This window comes from Hyperolius riggenbachi, chromosome 1, assembly GCF_040937935.1.
Source record: "Hyperolius riggenbachi isolate aHypRig1 chromosome 1, aHypRig1.pri, whole genome shotgun sequence".
In the NCBI taxonomy this organism is placed as follows: Eukaryota; Metazoa; Chordata; class Amphibia; order Anura; family Hyperoliidae; genus Hyperolius; species Hyperolius riggenbachi.
Window position 1 is genome coordinate 275,321,963 of NC_090646.1, and position 25,764 is coordinate 275,347,726.

The 25,764-nt window shown below is 39.4% G+C and overlaps 1 protein-coding gene across 8 annotated transcripts in view; it reads right to left on the bottom strand.

Annotated features, from left to right (window-relative positions):
• The window catches only part of EPHA5 (EPH receptor A5), a 479,253-nt gene that overhangs the window by 17,406 nt on the left and 436,083 nt on the right, over positions 1-25,764 (bottom strand). For all 8 annotated transcript variants that reach the window (XM_068233605.1, XM_068233607.1, XM_068233606.1 and 5 more), the window contains 4 exons: positions 24,029-24,238; positions 14,244-14,393; positions 10,693-10,886; positions 2,845-3,000 (listed from right to left, as the gene is read on the bottom strand). In XM_068233605.1, the coding sequence (XP_068089706.1) occupies positions 2,845-3,000; positions 10,693-10,886; positions 14,244-14,393; positions 24,029-24,238 (710 nt within the window). The remainder of the gene's footprint in view (positions 1-2,844; positions 3,001-10,692; positions 10,887-14,243; positions 14,394-24,028; positions 24,239-25,764) is intronic.

Genomic DNA, 25,764 nt, shown 5'->3' on the forward strand with positions numbered 1-25,764 from the left:
CAAAACAGAGCCCCAGAACTTTACGCCAATTGGCGTTAGGCGGTCCTGGGGCTGCCGCCGCGGCCACGCCTACTGGCGTGACGCGGGCGGCAGAAGGTTAAATAGGGACTGTAGTGACATATAGTAGAATGCAGTAAAGTATTCAGGATATCCTCTTTTATTGTAAGTTTCCTGGTTTCAGCATCAGAAACACTTTACATATTGCTGTACATTGGTATGTAGCCCAGCCTAGCAAAAATATTCTCTGATTGGAATTTAACTTATATACTCAACTATAAGTCTAGAAATGTAGGTCTGACTCACTAAATAAAAGTATAGGGGTTGACTTATACACGAGTTATGAGCAATACTGAGCAATGTTTGTACTATTAGTGGCATTCTCATTTGTGGCAATTTACCCAGTGGTAAGTGACACTTTCCTGATAAAGGAAATGCCAAGAAAACACAGGTCTGAAAATCCTGGCTACAACAATTAACAAGGAAAGGGGTGGCAGAGTTGGGGGGGGGGGGGGGGGTGTACTGGGCTGCAGGAAGGGGAAGTAAATAATAATTGTCATTAACCCCTCCTGGTCCCCAATTGCAGCCATTAACTTTGCTGGGTAGACTTATACTTGAGTCCATAAAAAATTCCATCTGAAGAGGGTCATCTATTGGCGTGGACTTGTACGTGAGGTCGACTTATATTCGAGGACATGTAGTTAAATTGTACCAGTTGGATTAATATAACTGATGCCCATTTGTAAACAAAAAAATAATATTGAAAAACAAATTCACTAAAAACCTGGCCAGGAATTTGTACAAAATGTATAGTGCATATTAAATGTAAATTATTTGCACTTTGATCATTTATACAAATTGACATTGCATGATATCATCTCTGCCTACATCGCAAGATGTCTGACCTCTCATGACAGAAATGCAGCTGATAAAAGGAAATGCTGTGTCACCAGTGGTAGTAGGATAATCCAGGGTTCGGTGCTTCTCTATTTTTGTGGCAATACCCCTTTACCATCTCCTAATAAAAGCAACCATTTCCCATTTAAAATACTTTCTCAGCAGCAGGTAAGAAGGACTGTGTCAGTGAGAGTGCAAGCTCTACTTCCAAGTCAGGGACTGCTAAGCAGATCATCCACTCATTGGCATATTTTACCTAAGTGGCGCGGCTTAAAGGACAACTATAATAAGATGGATATGGAGGCTGCCATATTTATTTCCTTTTAAACAATACCAGTTTCCTGGCTCTCCTGCTGATCCTGTGTCTCTAATACTTTTAGCCATAGACCCTGAAAAAGTATACAGCATATTAGGTGCTTCTGACATTATTGTCAGAACTGACAAGATTATCTGCATGCTTGTTTCTGGTGTGCTTCAGACACCACTGCAGCCAAATAGATCAGCAGGGCTGCCAGGCAACTGGTATTGCTTAACCAGAAATAAATATTGCAGCCTCCAGATCCCTCTTGTTACAGTTGCCCTTTAATTTGGCTTGAATAGGACTGTACAAAACGAAAGGTGTAAAAAATACCACATCTTTGTACCTTTGCTGCCTCTTAAACATTGCCTAGTAATTAAAGCCTCAGGTCATTCTGCATCATCTACAGTTGCATTTTATGATGATATGAGAGATAACTCATTGTCATTAGCTGCTCTGCAACATGTGATGTAAACAAACACTATGAAATGCGAAACAGGGAATCCCCTGCTCTCTGTCGTTGTGTTGTGGTAAGAGGACTTTATATACAGTACTGTAAATTGCTGCACACCTCAAAGACAAGTTTTGAAACCATGATACTGCAGCTATAAACAAAGTAGCATGTGCATTTTCAAGCAAAACAGCAAAACGCACAATATAAAGGCAGGCAACCTGTGTCCATGTCTGCAAGCTAATAATAATAATAAACTCCTATATTGGTATATTGCTTTTCTCCTGTGGGACACTAGAGTGCAGCCACTTAGTAGGCAGTAGCAGTGTAAGGGATTCTTGCCTAAGAACTCCTAACGGAATAGGTGTTTGCTTCTTAAATAGGAAAAGGTGAGATTTGAATCTAGGTCTCCTATGGTTAGATCCCTTAACCATTAATCTGTCTAGCCACTATCCAGCCACTGGACAAAATGTATACAGTGATGGTGAATCCTTCAGGGACCAAGTGCCCAAACTGCAACCCAAAACCCACTCAGTTGCAAAGTGCCAACATGGCAATTTAACCTAAATGCTGATGTATAGGTAACTATAGGTAACCCCAAATATTAAATAGTCACCCAGTCCCCAGGTAGTAACCAGAGGTACTACCAGTATTAGGAAGCCCTAGGTAGCCCCCAGTATGGGTAGCCAGAGGGGCCCCCAGTATAGGTAGCCTACCCAGTACAAGGTAGAAAGAGGGGCCTCTTGCATAGGTAGCCAGAGGTTGCTCTACATACAGTATATGTAGCAAGTGAAGCACCCAGTATAAGTAGCTAGATGTGCCCCCCCCCCGTATAAGTAGCAAGGGCAGTCTGCTGCAGACCCCTTTATAGTGTGTGCATGTGCCCACAGAGAGGGCTCAGAGTGACATCTCTGGCACATGTGCCACCACTGGTATAGTACATATTAAGTATAAATTATTTGCACTTTGATCATTTACACAAACTGATATTGCATGAGATCATCTCATACATAACTAGATGCATGATTTGTCATAATAAAAATGCAGCTGATAAAAGGAAATGATGTGTTACCAGTGGTGGTAGTAGTATGTATCTGCTTGGTACCAAGAAAAGTTCAAATATGAGTTCTAATATGACTATGCACAGAATAAAGACAGTTTTATTATGAGTCTATGCTCCTAAAAACAATTCACTACTTACTCCAAAGTCATTTGTGTCACTGTGTCCATTGAAGTGTATCCATTCTCCAAAAATGCATCAGAGTATCTTCCCATCTTAATGCCTTCAAGCCACTCATTTACAGATTTGTATGCACTGCTACCGGCCGGATTGTGTTCTACCAGTAAATTTGATAACCTAAAATGTAATACACATGTTATAAGCATAAGTGCATGTAATACAAGCACAAAATCTATTCTTTATTATAGCAGTGAGATAAAGATCTCATGAAAGGCATTATTCAGCACACTTTTGTGTAAGCAGTGGATATGATGCTGTTGTGTACTTGCCCAACCTTGAAAATGAGTCAGATAAAAATTAACTACCCATATATCATAGAATATAAGTCGACTTTGTGTATTAGTCAACCCCATTATTTGACCATCTTATAGTGGAAGTTATAATTGACTCAATAATAAGTAGGCCCGGGAAAGGCGTACATCAAAAAAGGGCGTCGGGAAAAAAGGGCGCGTGGTGTAAACGATAAACAGTATTATCGTTTATTGAAATATTGTGTAGAATTTCATTTACAAATAGTGTTTTAAGAATTTATAAATCACTAAATAATGTGTATGAGATCGGCAATTTTTAAAACGTTAATCTTCCCTATTTGTAAACTGAAACTTATATTTATGTTTGTTAAAAACCCTCCCTGTACCTATCCCTAACCCCTAGACCCCTTGTTGGTGCCTAAACCTAAGACCCCCCTGTTAGTGCCTAAACCTAAGACCCCGCTGTTGGTGCCTAAACCTAAGACCCCCCTGTTGGTGCCTAAACCTAAGACCCCCCTGTTGGTGCCTAAACCTAAGACCCCCCTGTTGGTGCCTAAACCTAAGACCCCCCTGGTGGTGCCTAAACCTAAGACCCCCCTGTTGGTGCCTAAACCTAAGACCCCCTATGGATAATAATGTTTTACAGACATTAATAAATAAAAAATGTAAATAAAAAAATGTAATTAATTTTTTGGGGTGGATAATAATGTTTTAGAAATGTTTTAGAAATAGTGATTTAGTATCTTTATAAACGTTAATAGTCACGGGCTCATTTTGTAAAGTTAAATCATCACAAACATAGTTATAAATCCTTAAAAATCTCCGGGCGCCGTTTGTTAAAACGTTAATAATCTCCGGCGCCTTTTTTTCCCTGTTCGGCGCCCATTAAACGATATTTATAATGGGAGTGAATGGGGCGCCCTTTTTGTCCACTTGTCTCATGCGCCCAAATCTCCTGCTTCCCCGGGAAAGTTAAAAGTGCACCCATTGGTCCTTAATTGTGCCAATTAACTCTCCTGTTCCCCAAGTTCAGCAATGATGCACTTTTCTTAGTAACTGCAGTATGCAGTGTTGCCATTGTTTGTATCCCTCATCCCCCTTCTCCTAATTAGAAAAGCCAGTACCTGTACACCTGTCCTTTCCACCCCACAGTAATTTATGCAGCCAGCCAGTATTTGTCCCCCGATGCCAACCCCACAGCCATAACTATCAATGTCATAGCCGCGGGCTGCTCTAGTATCTACATGCCAGTTCACGCCCTTTTAATGATGCCCACCTCTCTCCCTCTCCCTATGGCCTCAATTCACTAAGCTTTATCAAACACTTTATCAAACGTTTGATAATTTACCTCATGAGTAAAATCTAATTGTGAATTCACTAAGTTGTTATAGATTTATCGACTGTTTTATCGATAAAATGTTCAATAAATCTATAATACCTTAATGAATTCAAAATCAGATTTTACTCATGAGGTAAATTATCAAATGTTTGATAAAGTGTTTGATAAAGCTTAGTGAATTGAGGCCAGGGTTGTGTGGTACTTTGTATCTGAGGCTTAAGAGAGGGGCTGCAGTTTAATCGTGCATACCAAATCCAGTGTCAGTGCTCCGGGAGGTGGATCATCTCTTCTTCTGACCTCCTATGTATTCATGCTGATAAACATGTACCAGCATCCCTCCATACTTGTCTCCAGATGTGTGTAAAAGCAGAAGCCTACAGGGGCGCTGGTACATGCTCACCAGAATGAACACAACATAGGAAAGACGATCTGCCCCTCAGAGCACTGACACTGCATTCAGTATTCACCATTATGCTGCTGCCATATGCTCTTAAGCCTTAAAGAGACACTGAAGCGAAAAAAAAATGATGATATTATGATTTGTATGTGTAGCACAGCTAAGAAATAAAACATTAAGATCAGATACATCAGTGTAATTGTTTCCAGTACAGGAAGAGTTGAGAAACTCCAGTTGTTATCTCTATGCAAACAAGCCGTTAAGCTCTCCGACTAAGTTAGTCGTGGAGAGGGCTGTTATCTGACTTTTATTATCTCAACTGTTCCTGGACTATTTACAATTCCTCTGCTAGAGGAGAGGTCATTACTTCACAGACTGCTCTGAAAGACTCATTTTGAATGCTGAGTGGTGTGTAATGTGCACATATTATAGAATGATGCAATCTTCTAGTAATTATTCATAGTACACAACCAATTCACTATATCATATTTTTTTTTTCGCTTCAGTGTCTCTTTAAGCCCCATACACACCCTCAACAGAGGTCTTTTATGCAGCACAATTATCAAACAACTTTTGTTGTGAAACAAGTTGAACAAACCAAAAAAAGTTGCTTGCTATTGTTCACTCAACTGATAAGACTGATAAGACGTCAATCCAACTGTTGGATAATTGTGCAGCATAAAATACCGCTGTTGAGCCTGTGTATGGGGCTTTAGATCCAAAGTTCCTCTGTGGGGAGAGGGAGAGAGGTGGGGGCCATTAAGGGGAGTGCAAACCGATATGTAGATACTGGGACCCCCAGCTATAAGTCAAAAGAAGTAGGTCTGACTCACATATAAGGTAACCCCCATACTTTACTTTTCAGACCTAAATTTCTCAACTTATATCCAAGGATATACAGTAGTTAAATACTCTACTTTTACAGAAAGCTTGTACAAGCAATATACATTAAATGCACTATGTTTTACTCGGCAGATATTTGTTCCCCTACAGTAATTTACAAGTAACAGCTAAATTTTCCATAATTAATTTAATTCAATTTTTTTATGTGACCCTGAGTATCAGCCGACCATCATTATCATTTTATTACAAATTCCCTGTCATCAGTTTCTTCTCTGTATATTGATGAGCTAAGCTGCCCTAGCTCTTACAGGAGTTCAATGTTTATTATTACATCATTTTTGTGTTTACTTCATCAAATTCTTTGGAAGATATGTTAACATTTGACCGGCTATAGGAACTTCTGATCTGAAGTGCATTATGCTGAAGAGATAAAATTCTTAAAGGCGCACTTTAGTGACAACATAGTGCAATGCAGTAAATTATTCAGGATACCCATTTTTACAGTCATGTTCCTGCCTTCAGCATCACAAACACTTCTTATATCTATATATTGCTGTATATTAGGATGTAACACCCGACCTCCCAGTGGTGCTTAGCCTAGGCTTTTAAGTTATGCTGAATTCTCCTCCTAGAGCATTCTAGGAGACCATGTGTATTTTCTACTGGCTTAAGAACTCTCAGTAAACAAACAATCCACAGAGATGCACCTGGCAGGACTAAAGATGTCACCACCTGTGATAAATGTAAGAATTTAACTGAGGGTAAGTAAAGATTTTACAATGAGCAAACACTGATTAAATCGTTTAGAATTTAATATTGAAAAAAGAGCAATTTTATTCATTACATTCTTTTCACTGCAGTTCTGCTTTAATTTGAATGACAAAAAAGCATAAAAAACACTTAAAGCAATGGAACTGCAACAGAGTATAAAATGGATAGAGACATAATTATGGTCACTCAATGACTGTGGGCAGCATGGTGGTGTAGTGGTTAGCGCTCTCGCCTTGCAGTGCTGGGACCCCAGTTCGATTCCCAGCCAGGGCACCATCTGCAAGGAGTTTGTATGATCTCCCCGTGTCTGCGTGGGTTTCCTCCGGGCACTCAGCTTTCCTCCCACATCCCGAAAACATACAGATAAGTTAATTGGCTTCCCCGTGAATTGGCCCTAGTCTACGATACATACACTACATGATACATACAGAGACATATGACTATGGTAGGGACTAGATTGTGAGCCCCTCTGAGGGACAGTTAGTGACAAGACAATATACTATCTACAGCGCTGCGTAATATGTCATAAATACTTAAATAAATCAATCAATAAAATAAATGACCACCATCTCATGTGTATGGCACAACAGACAAGACACAGAACATTTATATCACACTTTTCTCCTGGTAGACTCAAAGTGACAGCTGCAGCCACTAGGGCGCGCTCTATAGGCTGTAGCAGTGCTCTTGCCCAAGGTCTCCTCACTGATTAGGTGCAGGTTTACTGAACAGGAAGAGCTGACATTCGGGCCAGCCTTTCTTGAACTATAACTGTTTATATGACTGGGGACTAGGTACTAAAGATAGTAACTCATGTGCTTATGAAAATATACATGTTCTTGAATGACACCTGAATAAGTGATGTAAAATACCAGCCTTGTTAAAACAAATTAAAATCAATGCTGGGAGTACGCTCTCCTGGTAATATCCATACCACCATAGTGAGGTAATTGCACACAAGGATCGTCCAGCCGTAGCCTATACAAATCCTGTATTGCCACCTCACAGGCTGTTCAAAAATAAGTAAAAGTAATATAACAGTAGAACTACACAGGACATTTTGAGCCAAAGAGTGACAGGAAGTACCTCAAAGCTCCATATGATTTGAGCAGATGTTTGAAACATTTTCTGAACATCTTTCCTGCAACCTTTTGGACTCTTGATATGGAAGTATGTCAATATACCATAGTCCTTATTCAGGGTTTTTAGCAACCACCAGCCCAAACATGCAAAGGTAATAGGGGAAACTATATTTATATTTTTAATCTGGCTGAGACGATTTTATTGAGTCTGTAACCTTAGCAAAGTTTGGAGAGGAATAATTATGTAATATCTTAAAGAGACTCTGTAACAACATTTTGAGCCTCATTTCTTCTATCCTATAAGTTCCTACAGCTGTTCTAATGTGCTCTGTCTTACTGCAGCCTTTCCTATTTGCACAGTGGCTGTGTTATCTCTGTTATATGATCTAATCTTCTCTCCTCTGTCGGGCTCAGGCAGTCAAGCTGGAATGTGCTGTGCTGCTTGTGATTGGATAGAAGCTATACACATCCTCTCCAGGCCCCCTGCACACTCTGTATGACTCACACACTGAGCTAAGCTCAGCCTATCACTTGGTATGTCTTTTTTTTGTAAACACTGCATAAAACTGGCAATTACAAGCCAGGATTGCAGCAGGGAGTGACAAACAGCACAGAGGGGCCCAGGAGAACATAATGAATAGAATGGTATATGCTTTTTATTGTAAGAATTTTACAGTACAGATTCTCTATAAGTCCACATAATTTAGAAATTGTTCTTAACTTTTTTAATAGTTTTTCTGCACAGTTGACTTTCATTAAAATTTCTGCATTGACAGCTAAAAAATGTAATATATCAACTTGTCAGTTTTACAAACATTCTGCAATGCCAGAAATGTGTCAAAAATAGAGAAAACGCAGAGTCCCAGATGTGAGAAGCTATCATTTAGCAGCATGGTTAAGACATATGCATGATTGGATATTGGGGTCTAGTAAGTACTCTTGTTACATGTTAGAATCTGAAATAGCCCAGCCCTGGGTCTTAACTGGATTGGCTCATGCCAATTGCCAAATGGCACTCTCAGCAACTGAGAATTGGATGGAACATATTTTTTAATGATTCAATTGCTACATGGGAGGTGTAGAGGAAAAAACTTGGACAACCAATTCTTATTTCCATATATATGCTGGTATGGTTCAACTTGGGCGTACATATCAAAAGAGCTATTCAGACTGGGATATAGGGTGCATTAAAATGTTTGGTTATACGTGGGATATAGCCAAAGGAGCCGGGATACGTTTTGAAGATCTCTGGAAACAATATGATATACATGTTAAAGATTACATTCCTTATTTGCACCTCCGTACTGATGTACAGTCACAAGTGGCTAACATTAAATTGATTGCACAGCCAACCACTTTTTTGATAAGTTGGTGGAGCCTAGGTGCCCTTGCTCATTGGTGGAGATGTATAGAGGTATCCATGAATTACATGTATCACAAAAGGTTGGAAAAAAGATATTGTGGATGATAACCGTTCTGATAAAATATGTTCTGGAGCAATGGTAATTTACGAGTTTAAGTCAGAAATCTGGAAGGTTTCACATCTGTTATTTATGCAGGTATGCATTCAATTTCAAGTACTGGAACCCACCAACACATTATACTTCGCAGGGTCCTAAATATTAGCTACCAAATGCGGATCTTTACCACTGCATATTGACATATCCTGGAATTAGGAGAGGATAGATCTCTGTCTATTTAACTATCATGAGGGCAAAGACGTGGAAATTACTAATAAAACCACCAACCTCTTTTATATAGTACTTGTTACGGCACACAGACTGATCTTTTGCAAGTGGAAATAACCTAGTATCACTACACTAACAGATCTGAAAAGTGAACGGTTTAGGTTATTTATGATGAAAAAAATAAACACGACTCAAGCCTAAGAAAAATGGTCAATAAAATATAATAAAGTAAAATAAGACTTTTCTCAGGAAGAAATGAATCTACTTATGGAGGACTATACATTTACCACTTGGTACTGTGCAGAGGATCTCCAATGAACCCTGGAGCAGTCACCTCAGGGTGAGACAAAACAATGGTACAGGTCAGACATGGTAGTTATGGAAAGTCATGTGACTGACTCTCGTTTTTGTTATTGTCTAGTAAAGGGTTGTGTAAGAAGTGGGTAGGAAGTGAAATGTTGCTACAGCATGTGGGACTATTAGGGAGGGGGTTGGGCTATATCCTGCTTAAGGGGAAGGAAAAGTTACTGTTCCATAGCTGAAATTGTCCCTATGTATTAGCTGGTTTAGGGAATCTTATCAATAAGAACTTGTGTATAATTTGTGTCAAGGACAAATTATGTTGTACCATGTTTTCAAGGAACTAACATTTAAAACACTAAAATATTTATAAAAAAAAAAGAGAGAGAGAGAATACTCATATTTGCTTTCCAGAAATTGATCCCTCATATTCCATAGGGAGATTTCTCTAATCAATATTGATGTGCATTCCTTTTCTCCACATTGTCAACTGTAGTAAACTATTATCTTATTACTTTATTAATGCACTGAAATGTATGACCCGAAGATTCCAGTCATTCCAAATCAGAAACCTTTTAAAGAGACCCTGAAATAAGCTGTAGAAAAGTTAGATACTCAACTATTTAGAGGTTCTGGATCTCATAGAGCCTTTCCAGTCCTCTCTTCATGTCCTAATTGCCCCACTGTCTTCCTTGGTGAAATTATTTGACCAGCAGGTTAAAAAAACTCATTGGCCCTCCCCGGACAGGCTTCATGAGTGGATCTGTACTTTACACACGAGTCTCGGCTCTGAGGAGTCCCAAAAGAACGTAATTTGGATGGGGTACATCGGTGGAAGGAGGTAACAGAGTGAGAACTGGAATGGCTCTATGGGATCCAGAACCTTCCGTCTAAATAGGTGAGCATCGAGCATTTTTTTTACAGTTTGCTTCAGGTTTGCATTAAAGTTTTCCTCCAGAACAAAATGAGCATATTATTATTGGAACCCCTCTTAAAAGAGTGGAACATTCAAAAGACATTTCTTTACTTTCTTCTAAATACCAGTGTTTTAAACTACAAAAACGAATTTGGTCGCACATTATGTTTGTGTACATATGCATATTTTCACATATTTTATTACTTCTAAAATATGTTTTACCTGTTGGATGAATTAACAAGTGTTTTTAGGCTGCTTGGGTTGCGGATCAACTTGTCCAACATACTGACAATCTCTTCAAACTTGGGCCTGCTGTTCCGATCTTTCTGCCAGCAATCCAGCATGAGCTGATAAAGAGCAGCCGGGCAATCCATGGGACTTGGCAACCGGTAACCTTCCTCCACTGCTTTAATTACCTAACACAGACAAATTGATTTTTAGTAGTTCTTTTGGATCATACATAAATCTGTACTATGCTGACAGTTAGGTAAGGTTAGTGTGCTAGTATTTTAATAGCTTGAGGATTTTCTTACACTGTTACATAGTTACATAGTTATTTTGGTTGAAAAAAGACATACGTCCATCGAGTTCAACCAGTATAAAGTACAACACCAGCCTGCTCCCTCACATATCCCTGTTGATCCAGAGGAAGGCGAAAAAACCCTTACAAGGCATGGTCCAATTAGCCCCTAAAGGGAAAAATTCCTTCCCGACTCCAGATGGCAATCAGATAAAATCCCTGGATCAACATCATTAGGCATTACCTAGTAATTGTAGCCATGGATGTCTTTCAACGCAAGGAAAGCATCTAAGCCCCCTTTAAATGCAGGTATAGAGTTTGCCATAACGACTTCCTGTGGCAATGCATTCCACATCTTAATCACTCTTACTGTAAAGAACCCTTTCCTAAATAAATGGCTAAAACGTTTTTCCTCCATGCGCAGATCATGTCCTCTAGTCCTTTGAGAAGGCCTAGGGACAAAAAGCTCATCCGCCAAGGTATTACCGGTATATTGCCCTCTGATGTATTTATACATGTTAATTAGATCCCCTCTAAGGCGTCTTTTCTCTAGACTAAATAAACCCAGTTTATCTAACCTTTCTCGATAAGTGAGACCTTCCATCCCACGCATCAATTTTGTTGCTCGTCTCTGCACCTGCTCTAAAACTGCAATATCTTTTTTGTAATGTGGTGCCCAGAACTGAATTCCATATTCCAGATGTGGCCTTACTAGAGAGTTAAACAGGGGCAATATTATGCTAGCATCTCGAGTTTTTATTTCCCTTTTAATGCATCCCAAAATTTTGTTAGTTGAAAAATCGCTTACTAAATATCTTTATCTTTCAAGTGCAACTAAGATTCCTTTTGCTTAATTTCCCAGTTTTTAAATTTGTGGTATTTTAGCTACAGTATATTACGGTATGACTATATAATAGTTAAAATCTCTTCATTAATAAATGCCTATTGCGGCACTAATACACAAAGCAACACAAAAAAGAGGTCCATTTATAAATGTACAATACTTTAAAGAGGAACTTTAATCCAATCAGTAGCCGATACCACCTTTCCCAAGAGCAATCTTTACCTTTTCTCAAATTGATCATCAGGGACATCTGTGTGGTTAATCCCACAGTGTGATGTCATTGCCATGGCATGGCAATGTCCTGTGAATCTTGTTGCATTGAAGTAGATAATGGCTATTACTAGGTATAACTTTTTACATTTTTTGCAACCATGGCAACAGTACTTTGTTGAGACAGTTTTCCACATACACCATTTTTCTCACATGAGGATATAGCTGCTTTCACGAGCATATAGGGACAATTTCTTAGTAGAGCTAGCACTATATGTGCCTATGTTTAGCTTATCATGTGACATGCTACTTCCGGTACGGTTTAAATCACAGTTTTGGAGTGGCCTAGTCAAAATCTTTAATTGTATCACCAAATATGCTGTGAAATGACCGTGTAGAAGTCAATCCACCACTAGATATATAGAAGGTGATGATGATGTATAAACTCTAATGGAATTGCCTAAAATTTCTACATGTTTCAGAATAAATTAAAGGTTACACACAGTCTCTGTATTCATGTATACTGTCAGATATTTTTTATGATTAAATCATAGTGCATCCATTCAGCTACAAATCATTTAGGTGATCACAAAGAGTACAAGAGAATGATACTCTTGCTACACCAAACTGAACACAGCAGCGCTTGTTGCAAATCAATACAGCTGCTAAATCTCATGTTGTACAGTTGCCAAACACCATGAATAGCTATTTTATTCCACTCCATTGAGAATGAAGGGAAAAATAAAGCATTATCACTGTGGTTTCTGAGAATTCTGCTGTGCATAAACAGTTTTCTCAATTGACTCAGAAATGCACTTGCAATCAGTATCAACTTCCGATTAGTTGATCAGGTTGAATATACGTGATGTGAGAAGCTGATTATAATCAGAAATGTTTTCAGTATTTTCGGAGCTGTTTGATTTCTTCATTCTCAGACTATGCTGAATGGCATGATATTGTGGTTTATTCAATGGCATGCTACAGTATAGCAAACAGAGCAGATAAAACAATAAACTTTCCTAAGGCTTAAAGTGTATCTGAACTGGCATACATGTAATTACCAGACTGCCCATGATTATTTTAACTTTTTAGTATTATGCTTCCCTTCTCCAATATAAACAGTTTATTTTGGTAGGTTTTTGTACATCTGACACTACTCAGGGTGCCTGTGATTTTGCCCCATTTCTGATCTGCTGTGCTGTACATATCTGCTCTATAAAGAGTTTCGGTCAGTTTGTTTTCTGTGAAGGTATCAGGAGTTTTATCAACGGTGAGTAGCTAAATTGTATTGAAATGTAGACCTGTACTTTTTGAAATGTGTACTTTAACATGGAGATAGATGGTATCAATCTTTTAAAGTAAATGTGCCCATATATCTGTAGACTTGGCGGCTAATTGACCATCTGATTCAATAATTATCAAATTGGATGAAAATCGGTGCCGCCACAAGCATGCCCAATCGATGATGCAATCAATTTCGGGACCAAATTGGTAGCATGGATAGGCTGGAAAATCTCGGGCCGACATGCTTGTTCGGGTGCATAGTGGTAACGGTGTACAATAATGTTTTTACCAAATCTGCGTGTATGAAGGTGTAAATGTAAAACAAATATGGTGCAAACCTTTTAACATTTTTTGCTATGGTTTGATCTAACCCATGCATGGTTTGCAAACAATTATAAGCGAAAATGCAGATATTCTTTCTGCATTAAGTTTTGTAAAAATAATGTAAAATTTGACTTTTTAGTGAAAATGCCATTGAAAATCATTTTGTAATAAATGTATGGTTTCTCGCAATTTTCTGCACTTAAATAAACAATTTATAAGCTGTAAAAACAACAATTTTCACTTTTTGGGTGAATTTTTACATTGGAAAAGGTCATTTGTTTTCTTTGACCATATCGCGAAAATAAAATTTATTTTGGCAAATATTTTCTCGATATCGTAAATAGCATTTTCAATGCAAAAATGACTTCAGTGGAAATGTGCATGCAGCACTGATTGCAAACTCCTTCCTATCAAAATGGCGTCGTTTTGAATAAATCTAATCAAGGTTTGCTAGATCGCTGAGGATCTGCACTATGCTCCAGATCTGGAGAACCATAGTAAATTAACCCATAGGAATTCTACTTGCAAGCTAACTTCCCACGCTTTATTTGTACTTGCTGAACATACAGATAAATTTATGTCAAAACTTACATCTTGGTTTGTCATCTCCCAGTAGGGTCTTTCACCGTATGATATAACTTCCCACATCACGATTCCGTAGCTCCAGACATCACTGGCAGAGGTGAACTTGCGGAAAGCTATGGCTTCAGGGGCTGTCCATCGAATCGGTATTTTTCCTCCCTGTGAACAAGACACGTGGTCAAGGGATAATGTGAATGCCCTTTCTATTCTAGAAGTGATAAATGAGGTGAAGCAAATGAGGTGAAACAAGGCTCACAGCCACAAGAATGCATATATCAGTGGATGCTCAGATCAAGTAATAGAGAATAAAATGTTCACTTCCCACAACGGGTAATGATTTTGTCTCTAGAGTAAAATAAAATTCATGAGTCACATGATGTATTTCAAAACAATGAATTGAACTCCATTTACAGATAATTCAAGACCTTGGCCGTAATCTTCCTTCCTGAATGGTTATTACAGTGCTGCATGGAAGTAATAAACGGTACAACGGTACAGCAAGAAGGGGCATAGCCCTGAATGTCAAGCGTGATACACAGTCTAGATATACAGATGAAATCTAAACTCTGAAAACTCTGTGGCTGGTTACAAATGAGCACTGTGCTAAGCACAAAGCCTAGATTTATGAAGAAGTAATAAAATGCATATGGTCTGTACTACAGATGTACAGGACTTATCTGGATTTCATTTGTCATATGGAAGGCAATAACCTTAATGCAGCAGGCTTTTAATAAACTAGGGTTATGAGAAATGTGAACAGATACAGAAATGTCCAGCGTCTCTAAGTGAATGCAATGCTACAGATCACATTCAAAGTTCTCACATTACTATAGCCAAAGACCACATTAAAGCTAGTCAGATATAAAGAGGACCAACTAGATCCACTTCTTACGCTAGAATAATTGTCGCCTATTAATATGTAACTGAACACAATCAATGCTAAATTACAATTTAATAAAAATACTAACATTTTACTAACACAATTACCTACTTTACTCCGTTCTTGTGTCAATTAATTTTCATGTGTTGTGTGCTTATCAGAAATGTGTTACAGTAAAATATTTACATAGTTACATAGTTATTTTCGTTGAAAAAAGACATATGTCCATCGAGTTCAACCAGAGAACAAAGTAGAACACCAGCCTGCTCCCTCACATATCCCTGTTGATCCAGAGGAAGGCAAAAAAAAAAACCTTACAAGGCATGGACCAATTAGCCCCAAAAGGGAAAAATTCCTTCCCGACTCCAGATGGCAATCAGATAAAATCAGATAAAATCCCTGGATCAACATCATTAGGCATAACCTAGTAATTGTAGCCATGGATGTCTTTCAACACAAGGAAAGCAACTAAGCCCCCTTTAAATGCAGGTATAGAGTTTGCCATAACGACTTCCTGTGGAAATGCATTCCACATCTTAATCACTCTTACTGTAAAGAACCCTTTCCTAAATAAATGGCTAAAATGTTTTGCCTCCATGCGCAGATCATGTCCTCTAGTCCTTTGAGAAGGCCTAGGGACAAAAAGCTCATCCGCCAAGGTATTATATTGCCCTCTGATGTATTTATACATGTTAATTAGATCCCCTCTAAGGCGTCTTTTCTCTAGACTAAATAAACCCAGTTTATCTAACCTTTCTTGGTAAGTCAGACCTTCCATCCCACGTATCAATTTTGTTGCTCGTCTCTGCACCTGCTCTAAAACTGCAATATCTTTTTTGTAATGTGGTGCCCAGAACTGAATTCCATATTCCAGATGTGGCCTTACTAGAGAGTTTCATGTGTTGTGTGCTTATCAGCAATATTATGCTAGCATCTCGAGTTTTTATCTCCCTTTTAATGCATCCCAAAATGTTGTTAGCTTTAGCTGCAGCGGCTTGGCATTGAGTATGATTATTTAACTTGTTGATGAGTACTCCTAAGTCCTTCTCCAAGTTTGATGTCTCCAACTGTATCCCATTTATTTTGTATGGTGCTAGACCATTGGTACGACCAAAATGCATGACTTTACATTTTTCAACATTGAATTTCATCTGCCATGTATGTGCCCATATAGCCATCGTATCCAGATCCTGTTGTAATATGACACTATCTTCCTGAGAGTTGATGATTCTGCAATATTTTGTATCATCTGCAAAAATAGAAACATTGCTCACTACTGCATCTACTAGGTCATTAATAAATAAATTGAAGAGCACTGGACCCAGTACAGACCCCTGTGGGACCCCACTGCTAACAATCTCCCATTTTGAGTAAGAAGTTATAAATCAGGACAATACCCTACTGCTACCATTTTGAGTATGATCCATTGACCACTACTCTTTGTTTTCTGTCCATTAGCCAGTTCCCTATCCATGCACACAGACTCTTCCCCAGTCCTTGCATCCCCAACTTTTGCACCAGACTTTTGTGTGGAACAGTGTCGAAGGCCTTTGCAAAGTCCCAGTATATCACATCTACAGCATTGCCAATATCCACATTAGCGTTCACTACCTCATAAAAGCTGAGCATGTTAGTCAAACAGGACCTGTCTTTAGTAAACCCGTGTTGATGCTGAGAAATAAGATTATTTTCTACTATGAAGTATTGTATAGTATCTCTTAGTAACCCCTCAAATAGTTTGCATACAACTGATGTTAAGCTTACAGGTCTATAATTTCCTGGATCTGATTTTTTGCCCTTCTTAAATAATGGGAAACGTGGGCTGTGCGCCAATCCACTGGGACTCTGCCAGTTGAAACAGAGTCACAAAAGATAAGATAAAGGGGTTTATCTATAACTGAACTTAATTCCCTTAGGACCCAAGGATGCATGCCATCCGGGCCAGGCGCCTTGTCTATTTTTAATTTATTTAGTCTTGCCTTTACTTCTTCCTGCGTTAAGTATTTAATATTACAGTTGGAAGATTGAGACTCTTCTGCATCTGTAATTTGCAACGGTGCTGTTTCCTTTGTGAAGACAGAAGCAAAGAAAGCATTTAATAACTCTGCCTTACCTTGGTCATCCACCATTGAGTTCCCCCCCTCATCCTTTAGGAGTGCTATACAGTCAACCTTTCTTTTTTTAGAGTTGATGTACTTGTAAAACTTTTTTGGGTTAGATTTGATATCCCTAGCGATTTTATTTTCAGCTTCGATCTTTGCCAGCCTAATTTCTTTTTTACAATTTTTATTGCACTCCTTATAATTGCTTAGTGCAGCCTCGGTTCCCTCCTGTTTTAGGACCTTATTGTAGTATGTATATCCCATATGGAAACAAAATGTCTAGGAATAAAAAATGGCCTCTATGGATGAATAGAAAGGTTAGAGATAAAATGAAAAGTAAAAAGAATGCCTATTCTTTTTACTTTTCATTTTATCTCTAACCTTTCTGTTCATCCATAGAGGCCTTTTTTTATTCCTAGACATTTTGTTTCCATATGGGATATACATACTACAATATTGATTGAGAATAAGTTTAAAAGCTTGCCATTTCCCTTCAGTGTCCTCCCCTTGTAGTACATTGTCATACACTTCAGCATGGCATGACCTCTAATGTGTTCTACACCAACTTATGCTTACCCATCACTTTGGTTAAGTGCCAAATGGCATGAAACAGGTTAGAGATCTTTCTTTCTTAGCAGACATTGCCAGTATCTCACAATGATATGTACCAACAATTTCAAAACAGCTGTGCGCAAGCTGGTTTAAAGGACAAATATATATAAAAACATTTATATAAATGTACATTTCTTGTACAGCACTTAAAATTAATTTTTCCTATGTCTCTGTCACTTACAGAAGGTAGTGAAAATCTGACAGGTTTTGGACTAGTCCATCTCCTTTTTGGGGGACTCTTATTTATTTCTTCATTTACAAAAGCACTTCCAGAACTGCATTTGTTGAGCCGAACTGCCAACATAGGGCTTGATTCACAAAGCGGTGCTAACCTACTTAGCATGTCTAAAGTCTTTAGACGCGCTAACCAGGGTGCTAAGTAGGTTAGCACCGGATTTATCAATCAGATTGCGCGCTAATTTCGCGCGCGCAAAGTTTTACACGCGCAAAGTTTTACGCGCGCTAAGTCCCATAGGCTTTAATGGGCACTTCGCGCGAAGCGCCCTGCGCTCTGTGCAGTACGCGCATAAAGTTTTGCGCGCGTAAAGTTTTATGCGCTAAAAGCTTGTTTAGACGTGCTAAGGGGGTTTTTCACAGGCGTGCTAACAGTTAGCACCGCTTTGTGAATCAAGCCCATTGTGTGCAAGCAAGTAGTGAAGCTGGCTGACATCTTTGTATAGGTCTTTTTCAGTGAGTTTTTTGTAAAGAATAAAGGACATGCTGAGAAGTTCCTATGAGAAGATGAGCTAGTCTAAAATCTGTCAGATCGGTCACCTTTTTATTACCTACTGTAAGTGACAGTTGACATGTAGTGCATTTCACTCTGGGAAAATGTACATTTTATACAGTATGTATGTGTTTTACATTTTAAATTTTGTCATGCTGCATAAAGCAATTATAAGGAGTGTAATAAAAGTTGTAAAAAAGAAATTAGGCTGGCAAAGTTTGAAGCTGAAAATCAAATCGCTAGGGATATCAAAATCTAACCCAAAGAAGTTTTACATGTACATCAACTCTAAAAAAAGAAAGGTTGACTGTATAGGACTCCTAAAGGATGAGGGTGGGAACTCAATGGTGGATGACCAAGGTAAGGCAGAGTTATTAAATGCTTTCTTTGTTTCTGTCTTCACAAGGGAAACATCACTGTTGCAAATTACAGATGCAGAAGAGTCTCAATCTTCCAATTGTAATATTAAATACTTAACGCAGGTAGAAGTGAAGGCAAGACAGTAAATAAATTAAACATAGACAAGGCACCTGGCCCAGATGGCATGCATCCTCGGGTCCTAAGGGAATTAAGTTCAGTTATAGATAAACCCCTTTATCTTATCTTTTGTGACTCTCTTTCAACTGGCAGAGTCCCAGTGGATTGGCGTACAGCCCACGTTTTCCCATTATTTAAGAAGGGCAAAAAAATCAGATTCAGGAAATTATAGACCTGTAAGCTTAACATCAGTTGTATACAAACTATTTGAGGGGTTACTAAGAGTTACTATACATGACTTCATAGTAGAAAATAATCTTATTTCTCAGCGTCAGCGTGGGCTTACTAAAGACTGGTCTTGTTTGACTAACATGCTCAGTTTTTATGAGGTAGTGAACGCTAATGTGGATATTGGGAATGCTATAGATGGGACATACTGGGACTTTGCAAAGGAGTACTCATCGACAACAAGTTAAATAATCGTATTCAATGCCAAGCCGCTGCAGCTAAAGCTAATAAAATTTTGGGATGCATTAAAAGGGAAATAAAAACTTGAGATGCTAGCTGTAACGATTGGTGTCAGCTAAACAGATTTTCTGATTATTGGTGACCTGCAGTATCACCAATAATACAGATGCTATACCTGATTATGTGGTGATCTGCAGAATCACCAATAATGCTAGTATAGCCAGACACAGGACTACCAATGTGAGATAGTGTTTGGTGCAACAGTAATGAGGAATATGAGCGGGTGATTCAGACAATACTGCAGCCTCTGATCACCTGAGGAGCATGCGAGTCAGGCTGTACTGTAGTCAGTGGACACCTGTGGAGCAGGTATCACCAACTGAGCTGCAGAGAATGATCACCTGAGGAGCGGGTGATTAAGACTATACTGTAGCCAGTGGACACCTGAGGAGCAGGTGTTACAGACAGTGCTGCAAAGGATATTCACCTGAGGAGCAGGTGATAAAGACTATACTGCAGCCAGTGGACACCTGAGGAGCAGGTGTTACAGACAGTGCTGCAAAGGATATTCACCTGAGGAGCAGGTGATTAAGACTACACTGCAGCCAAGGGACACCTGAGGAGCAGGAGTTTACAGACAGTGCTGCAGTTGAGCTTCACCTGAGGAGCAGGTGCAAAGCCACAGATCCCTCGCCAGTGGCTAGGCCCACTGGTGAGGCAAGAAGGTCAGACAAGCAGAGTAGGCAACGTACGGGCAGATAAGGTACAAAGACAGAAGACTGATTCAGTGTTAGGTTCAGGCAGGGTTGGCAACATGAATCAGATGAGCAGAGGTACAGAGTCAGTAAGCAGGAGAATAGTCAAATCAACAGAATCTGGCTAAGTGTGGATCCCCACCTCCGGATGGTTCTAGCACACTTTGGGATCTGACTAGGTCTGAGCGCTCACACATTAGCATTTGCAACAGCAGACACGGGACAACTGACAGACTACCACTATATATACATAGCAGCTCAGCAGCACCGCCCCAGTCACTCAGCCAATCCGAGATAGCGTTTGGAGTCAGCTGACCTGGCAGATCAGCTGACTCCCCTTCTATTCGCATAAAGGTGCTGTCACCTGGCGCGCGCGCGCGTAGCCCTCAATCTATGTGCAATAGAAGGACCAGGCAGAGCACCAGCATGTAACTGCGAGGCCGAAGCCGCCGGCTGATATGCAGAGATAGCCGCCATGCCGCTTCTCTCCGCGGCGGCATCTCCGCTATCCATTACACTAGCATAATATTGCCCCTGTTTAACTCTCTAGTAAGGCCACATCTGGAATATGGAATTCAGTTCTGGGCACATGAAAGATATTGCAGTTTTAGAGCAGGTGCAGAGACGAGCAACAAAATTGATACGCGGGATGGAAGGTCTCACTTACCAAGAAAGGTTAGATAAACTGGGTTTATTTAGTCTAGAGAAAAGATGCCTTAGAGGGGATCTAATTAACATGTATAAATACATCAGAGGGCAATATAAAAGCTTGGCGGATGAGCTTTTTGTCCCTATGCCTTCTCAAAGGACTAGAGGACATGATCTGGGCATGGAGGAAAAACTTTTAGCCATTTATTTAGGAAAGGGTTCTTTACAGTAAGAGTGATTAAGATGTGGAATGCATTGCCCTAGAATGCTTTCCTTGCGTTCAAAGACATCCATGGCTACAATGACTAGGTAATACCCAGTGATGTTGATCCAGGAATTTTATCTGATTGCCATCTAGAGTCGAGAAGGAATTTTTTTCCTTGGAAACCATGTCTTGTAAGGGTTTTTCGCCTTCCTCTGGATCAACAGGGATATGTGAAGGAGCAGGCTGGTGTTGTACTTTGTTCTCTGGTTGAACTCGATGGACGTATGTCTTTTTTCAACCCAAATAACTATGTAACTATGCTAGTGATCCTTTAAGCTGGTTTAAAAGCCCAACACGTTGGATAGATGAATATCTTCTATAAGAAAAAAAAAGATCACTTTTAAAAAATGTTTAGAGTTTGGGCTCTAGTAGGATAATGCGTGAAGCCACTGAAGAGTAAACATAAAGGAGGCAAAAAGCAGCTTGCAGCATTCTATGGCAATTCAAGGTCCACAATTTTTTTTTGCCCGAGACTCCCAATATTATCTACTGTTATACAATCTTCCAAAAAATCATTCCACCTTCCAACTAAATATTCAGCTACATAACCAAACTTGCTGTGGCTTAATGTAAAAAGGATTTTAAGAAACACACATGTCCTGGTTAATTAAGGTGTCTCATGTGAGGCTATCATAAGTGATCCAGCAAGCCTGTAGGTGATTTTTTTTCTCCTGCTATTAAGAGGTTAGTCTTTGCCACCTCCACCTAGGTCTTTTGATGGCACCCAAATTACTGTCTGAGCGCTGCTTTAGCTGTCATTCCTATTACGGCCTATGGCGGCGCCAAGATCTCTGACACTGCTTTTAATTGCTTTGGTTGCATGGAGTATGCACAGAAAGTAAAGAAATATATACACGGAAGCCTTGGTTGTTATTATTATTATTATTATAATAATAGATTGATATAGCTCCAACATTTTCCGTGGTTCAATAAAAATAAACTGTAGGCACCTGCATGAGACTGCACTCACAACACTACTAATTCACTAAACTTTCAGCAATCTCCATTCTCTTGCAACAGAACTCAGGAGAGAGCTGCAGTCTAATATGCATTTATGTAATGGCAGATCTTTTTGAAACCTTCACCATGAATATGTTGATTGCTGCTGTTACTTAATGATTATCCATGTTGGAAACATTTTATTGGTTCTACACACTTGCTGAACTATTTGTTGTGATCCTTTCTTTCAATAAAAAAATGTTTAAATCTAAAATCTCCATCAGACTTGGCAAACTCCTGAGGTGCCTCGATAAATCAGCCCGATAGTCTTATGTATAAAAGGGCTTAGTTGAGTAGAATGTATGGGGATCTGTCAAGCACATTATATGGTGCTGTGCACTTAGGGTGCATACACACATTCAATTTTAATGACTGGCAGCATTGGCTGCTGGAAGAGTAGCAAAATTGTGACGCAAATGAAATATAGAAAAGACAGCTATAGATGTATGTATTCTAGCTCTGCTTTACTGTCATTTACTAAGTGAGAGCTCATTAATGAGCCATAAAACTGCTAAAGAAATGTGTCTAGTTGTTGAAGGAGTGAGACTTAGATCTAAGTTCTATATTGCCTCTTCCTCCCTCATTAACCTGCTTGCAGACTGACTACTAATGTGGTACCTACTAACATTATTATCAATACTGTATAAATAGAGATGGTAACCACTGGTCACAATTTATAACTTAGGCCAGCATTTTCCAAACCTGTCCTCACGACCCAACAGAGCATGTTTTGCAAGTAACCTCACACATGCACATAGGGGGTAATTAGTGTTTCAGCTATGTGAATTAACTAACTTTTTTGATTTTCCACAAAACATGAACGGGTCATGAGGAAAAACACTGACTTAAGCCTCGTACCCACGAGGCGATATTTGTGGTGATGTTACCCCGATGTTGGGGAACATCATTTAACATAAGCTGTTCAACGATGTTACCCCCCGCGGTGAATGTGCATCGATAAGCGATGGACATGTCGGATTGGATCGTTAAGATTCCAGACGACTCTGCACAAAGTAGCGCAATTGTTTATTTCCTGTTCGCACCAGGCGTGAAGTCGTGTGACGTCGTGAGCAGGAAGAGGCATCGCTTATAGTCATCAAGGGGACCTCGCTGGAGCCGTCGGGTGGTGAGTATGTAGCTTTAAGCTGAGTCTCTCTCCAAAAATCATTTAACAGGGGTTCATTTTAATTTAGCATAGTTGATAGCGGCATGAATGTTCTGATACCTATGAGTTTACATGTGTTAAAAATGTGTGTTATCGTAAACAGCAGTTTAAATTAATTTGACTCACTAACAATTTAGGCAGTGACCAATATAGTCTTTGATAGAAGTATTTCAGTATCCATAGCTTTCTATTTGTTCCAAGTATTTGTTGTAATAAATAAAAGCGCTTTCCTGGCTCCAGTCACAAATTGCTTGCCAGCTAAATAAAAAACAGCTATTTTCATTGTAGGGAACATTCAACTAATTGTACTATACTAGTACACTACAAAGGGCTACTTGGAACGTGGCACTATGGATTTAGTTTCTTCACAAAACGGAGGATTTCATTACAGAATATTCTTTACACCATACACAATAAAACCTCAAGGCATATACACAAAGAGATTGGAGCTTACAAAACATCCATTTAAACCACTAACAAACAAAGCAAACAGGCAATTTGGCCCATTGAAATATAAAATTGTGCCATAGGACATTTAAAGAAATATACTTGTGGTTGTAGTCCAAAGTTCTACAGCAGATATAATAAAAACAGCAATACGGACTAGTTGCAATGGGTAAGGAAAAGTCGTCTACTCAGTATAGCAAGTAATATACAACATGAAAAGAGCATGAACACACAAGGCTGTTGTCTTACCCTTGTTGTATATGCTGCTTCAGGATCATCTTCAAGGACCCTGGATAGGCCAAAATCTGAAACCTTGCACATCAGATTGCTGTTCACCAGTATATTTCTTGCTGCCAAGTCTCTGTGTACGTAGCCCATATCGGAGAGGTACTTCATTCCAGAGGCAATCCCCCGCAGCATACCTACTAGCTGGATCACAGTGAACTGGCCATCATTTTTCTGGGGAAAGGAGAATTGTAGAAGAATCATAACTGTCTGAAAGCTGTGACAACATAGCGCATTTAAAAAAGTCATGGAAAACGTTTATAATCAAAACTTACAAATATTATATATAAAAATACCATGTAATCCAGTACTGTACTCAATAAAAGGGAAAACAAGTGTAAACAGCCATTGAAAGCACATAAATCAGTTTCTGTAGCAGTTTCACATAATCTTTGCAGTGTGACCTAACCTGGTACTTGTGCACTGCACACTGCACTGATTATGCTTCCTTTCTGATGCTTTGCAACTTTTACTCACCATGGGCCTGATGCCGGTACCACTGGTAATACTGTGGACAAACAGTGCATAGCAATATTACTGGTAATAATGCCAGCAGAGCATTGCACAATTAGCATGACCCACTGTATATAGGTAACATGCATATTGCTACGGCTTTGTTGTCTTTGCTACCTGGTCCTGTTTTCCGGGTTAAAAGAATATCTTTACACATTATCTTACTGCTTCTAGAACCGTGATAGCCAGATCTTAGAAATCCCCTCTGGATGGAGGCCAAGAACAAATTAATGAGGATGAAGGAGCAATTGTCCTTAGAAAGTGACTTGTTGGATGAACATATCTCTTTGCGGTATTCAGAGACTTGTCAACAGCCTTCTGGGATATGCTATAATATAGGTTATTAAATTGATTTTATAATTTAGTATTTATTTTAGGGCAGCTGCCCTATCTTACCTATGTAGTGTTCCTCTCCCGTTCCTTGCCTCTGACAGTCAGTCAGGCACTAATGGGCATTATAGGTCCAAATCTATCTTTGGTTGAACTTATACTGTATATAATGACAGATCAAACAAGCAGTAATGGTATTTTATATTCTGTGTTCAAGAAAAAGGTTATTAATTTGTTTCTTTTTTTTTTTTCCTTTTTTCTTTCTTTGGAGCTTTTAACATATGAACTGTCAATTACACATCTATGTATTTCATTTCTTCCTTTTTTTGTCTACGTATGTCAATCTTCAGATTATTACTCACCTGATGATGGATCATGGAACCTTACAGCGATGCCTCTCCACGAACGAGGTTCCCTGATTCATCATCCTGCCCGTGAGTCACTGGACAGGAGCGAACAAGAGTTCAAACTTTGCCCGTGAGTTAATGGGGATCTTTAACCACTTGAGGACCATCTAGAAGCACCCCCAGAGCAGTTTGGCATTCTTATGTGTCCCCCGTTTAAATTGCTAGGCATAGGTATCCCCAGTATAGCCAGGAATGGGTGTCCCTAGTATTGATAGGTGTCCCCAGTATAGGTAGCAGCCATTACTCACCTCCCGAAATCCAGTGATGAGCAGCTCTCCCCGCCTCCTCTCACCTCGGCATCCAGGATCGCACTGCTGCTAATCATGACGCCATCAAGCCGGGGCCAGACGCTAGAGAGTGAGGCTGGATGCCGGGCAGAGCAGAGGAGAAGCGACAATCACCGGAGGAACGCCTGGAGAGGAGAGTCCGACATTCTTCCTTCCTCCTGCC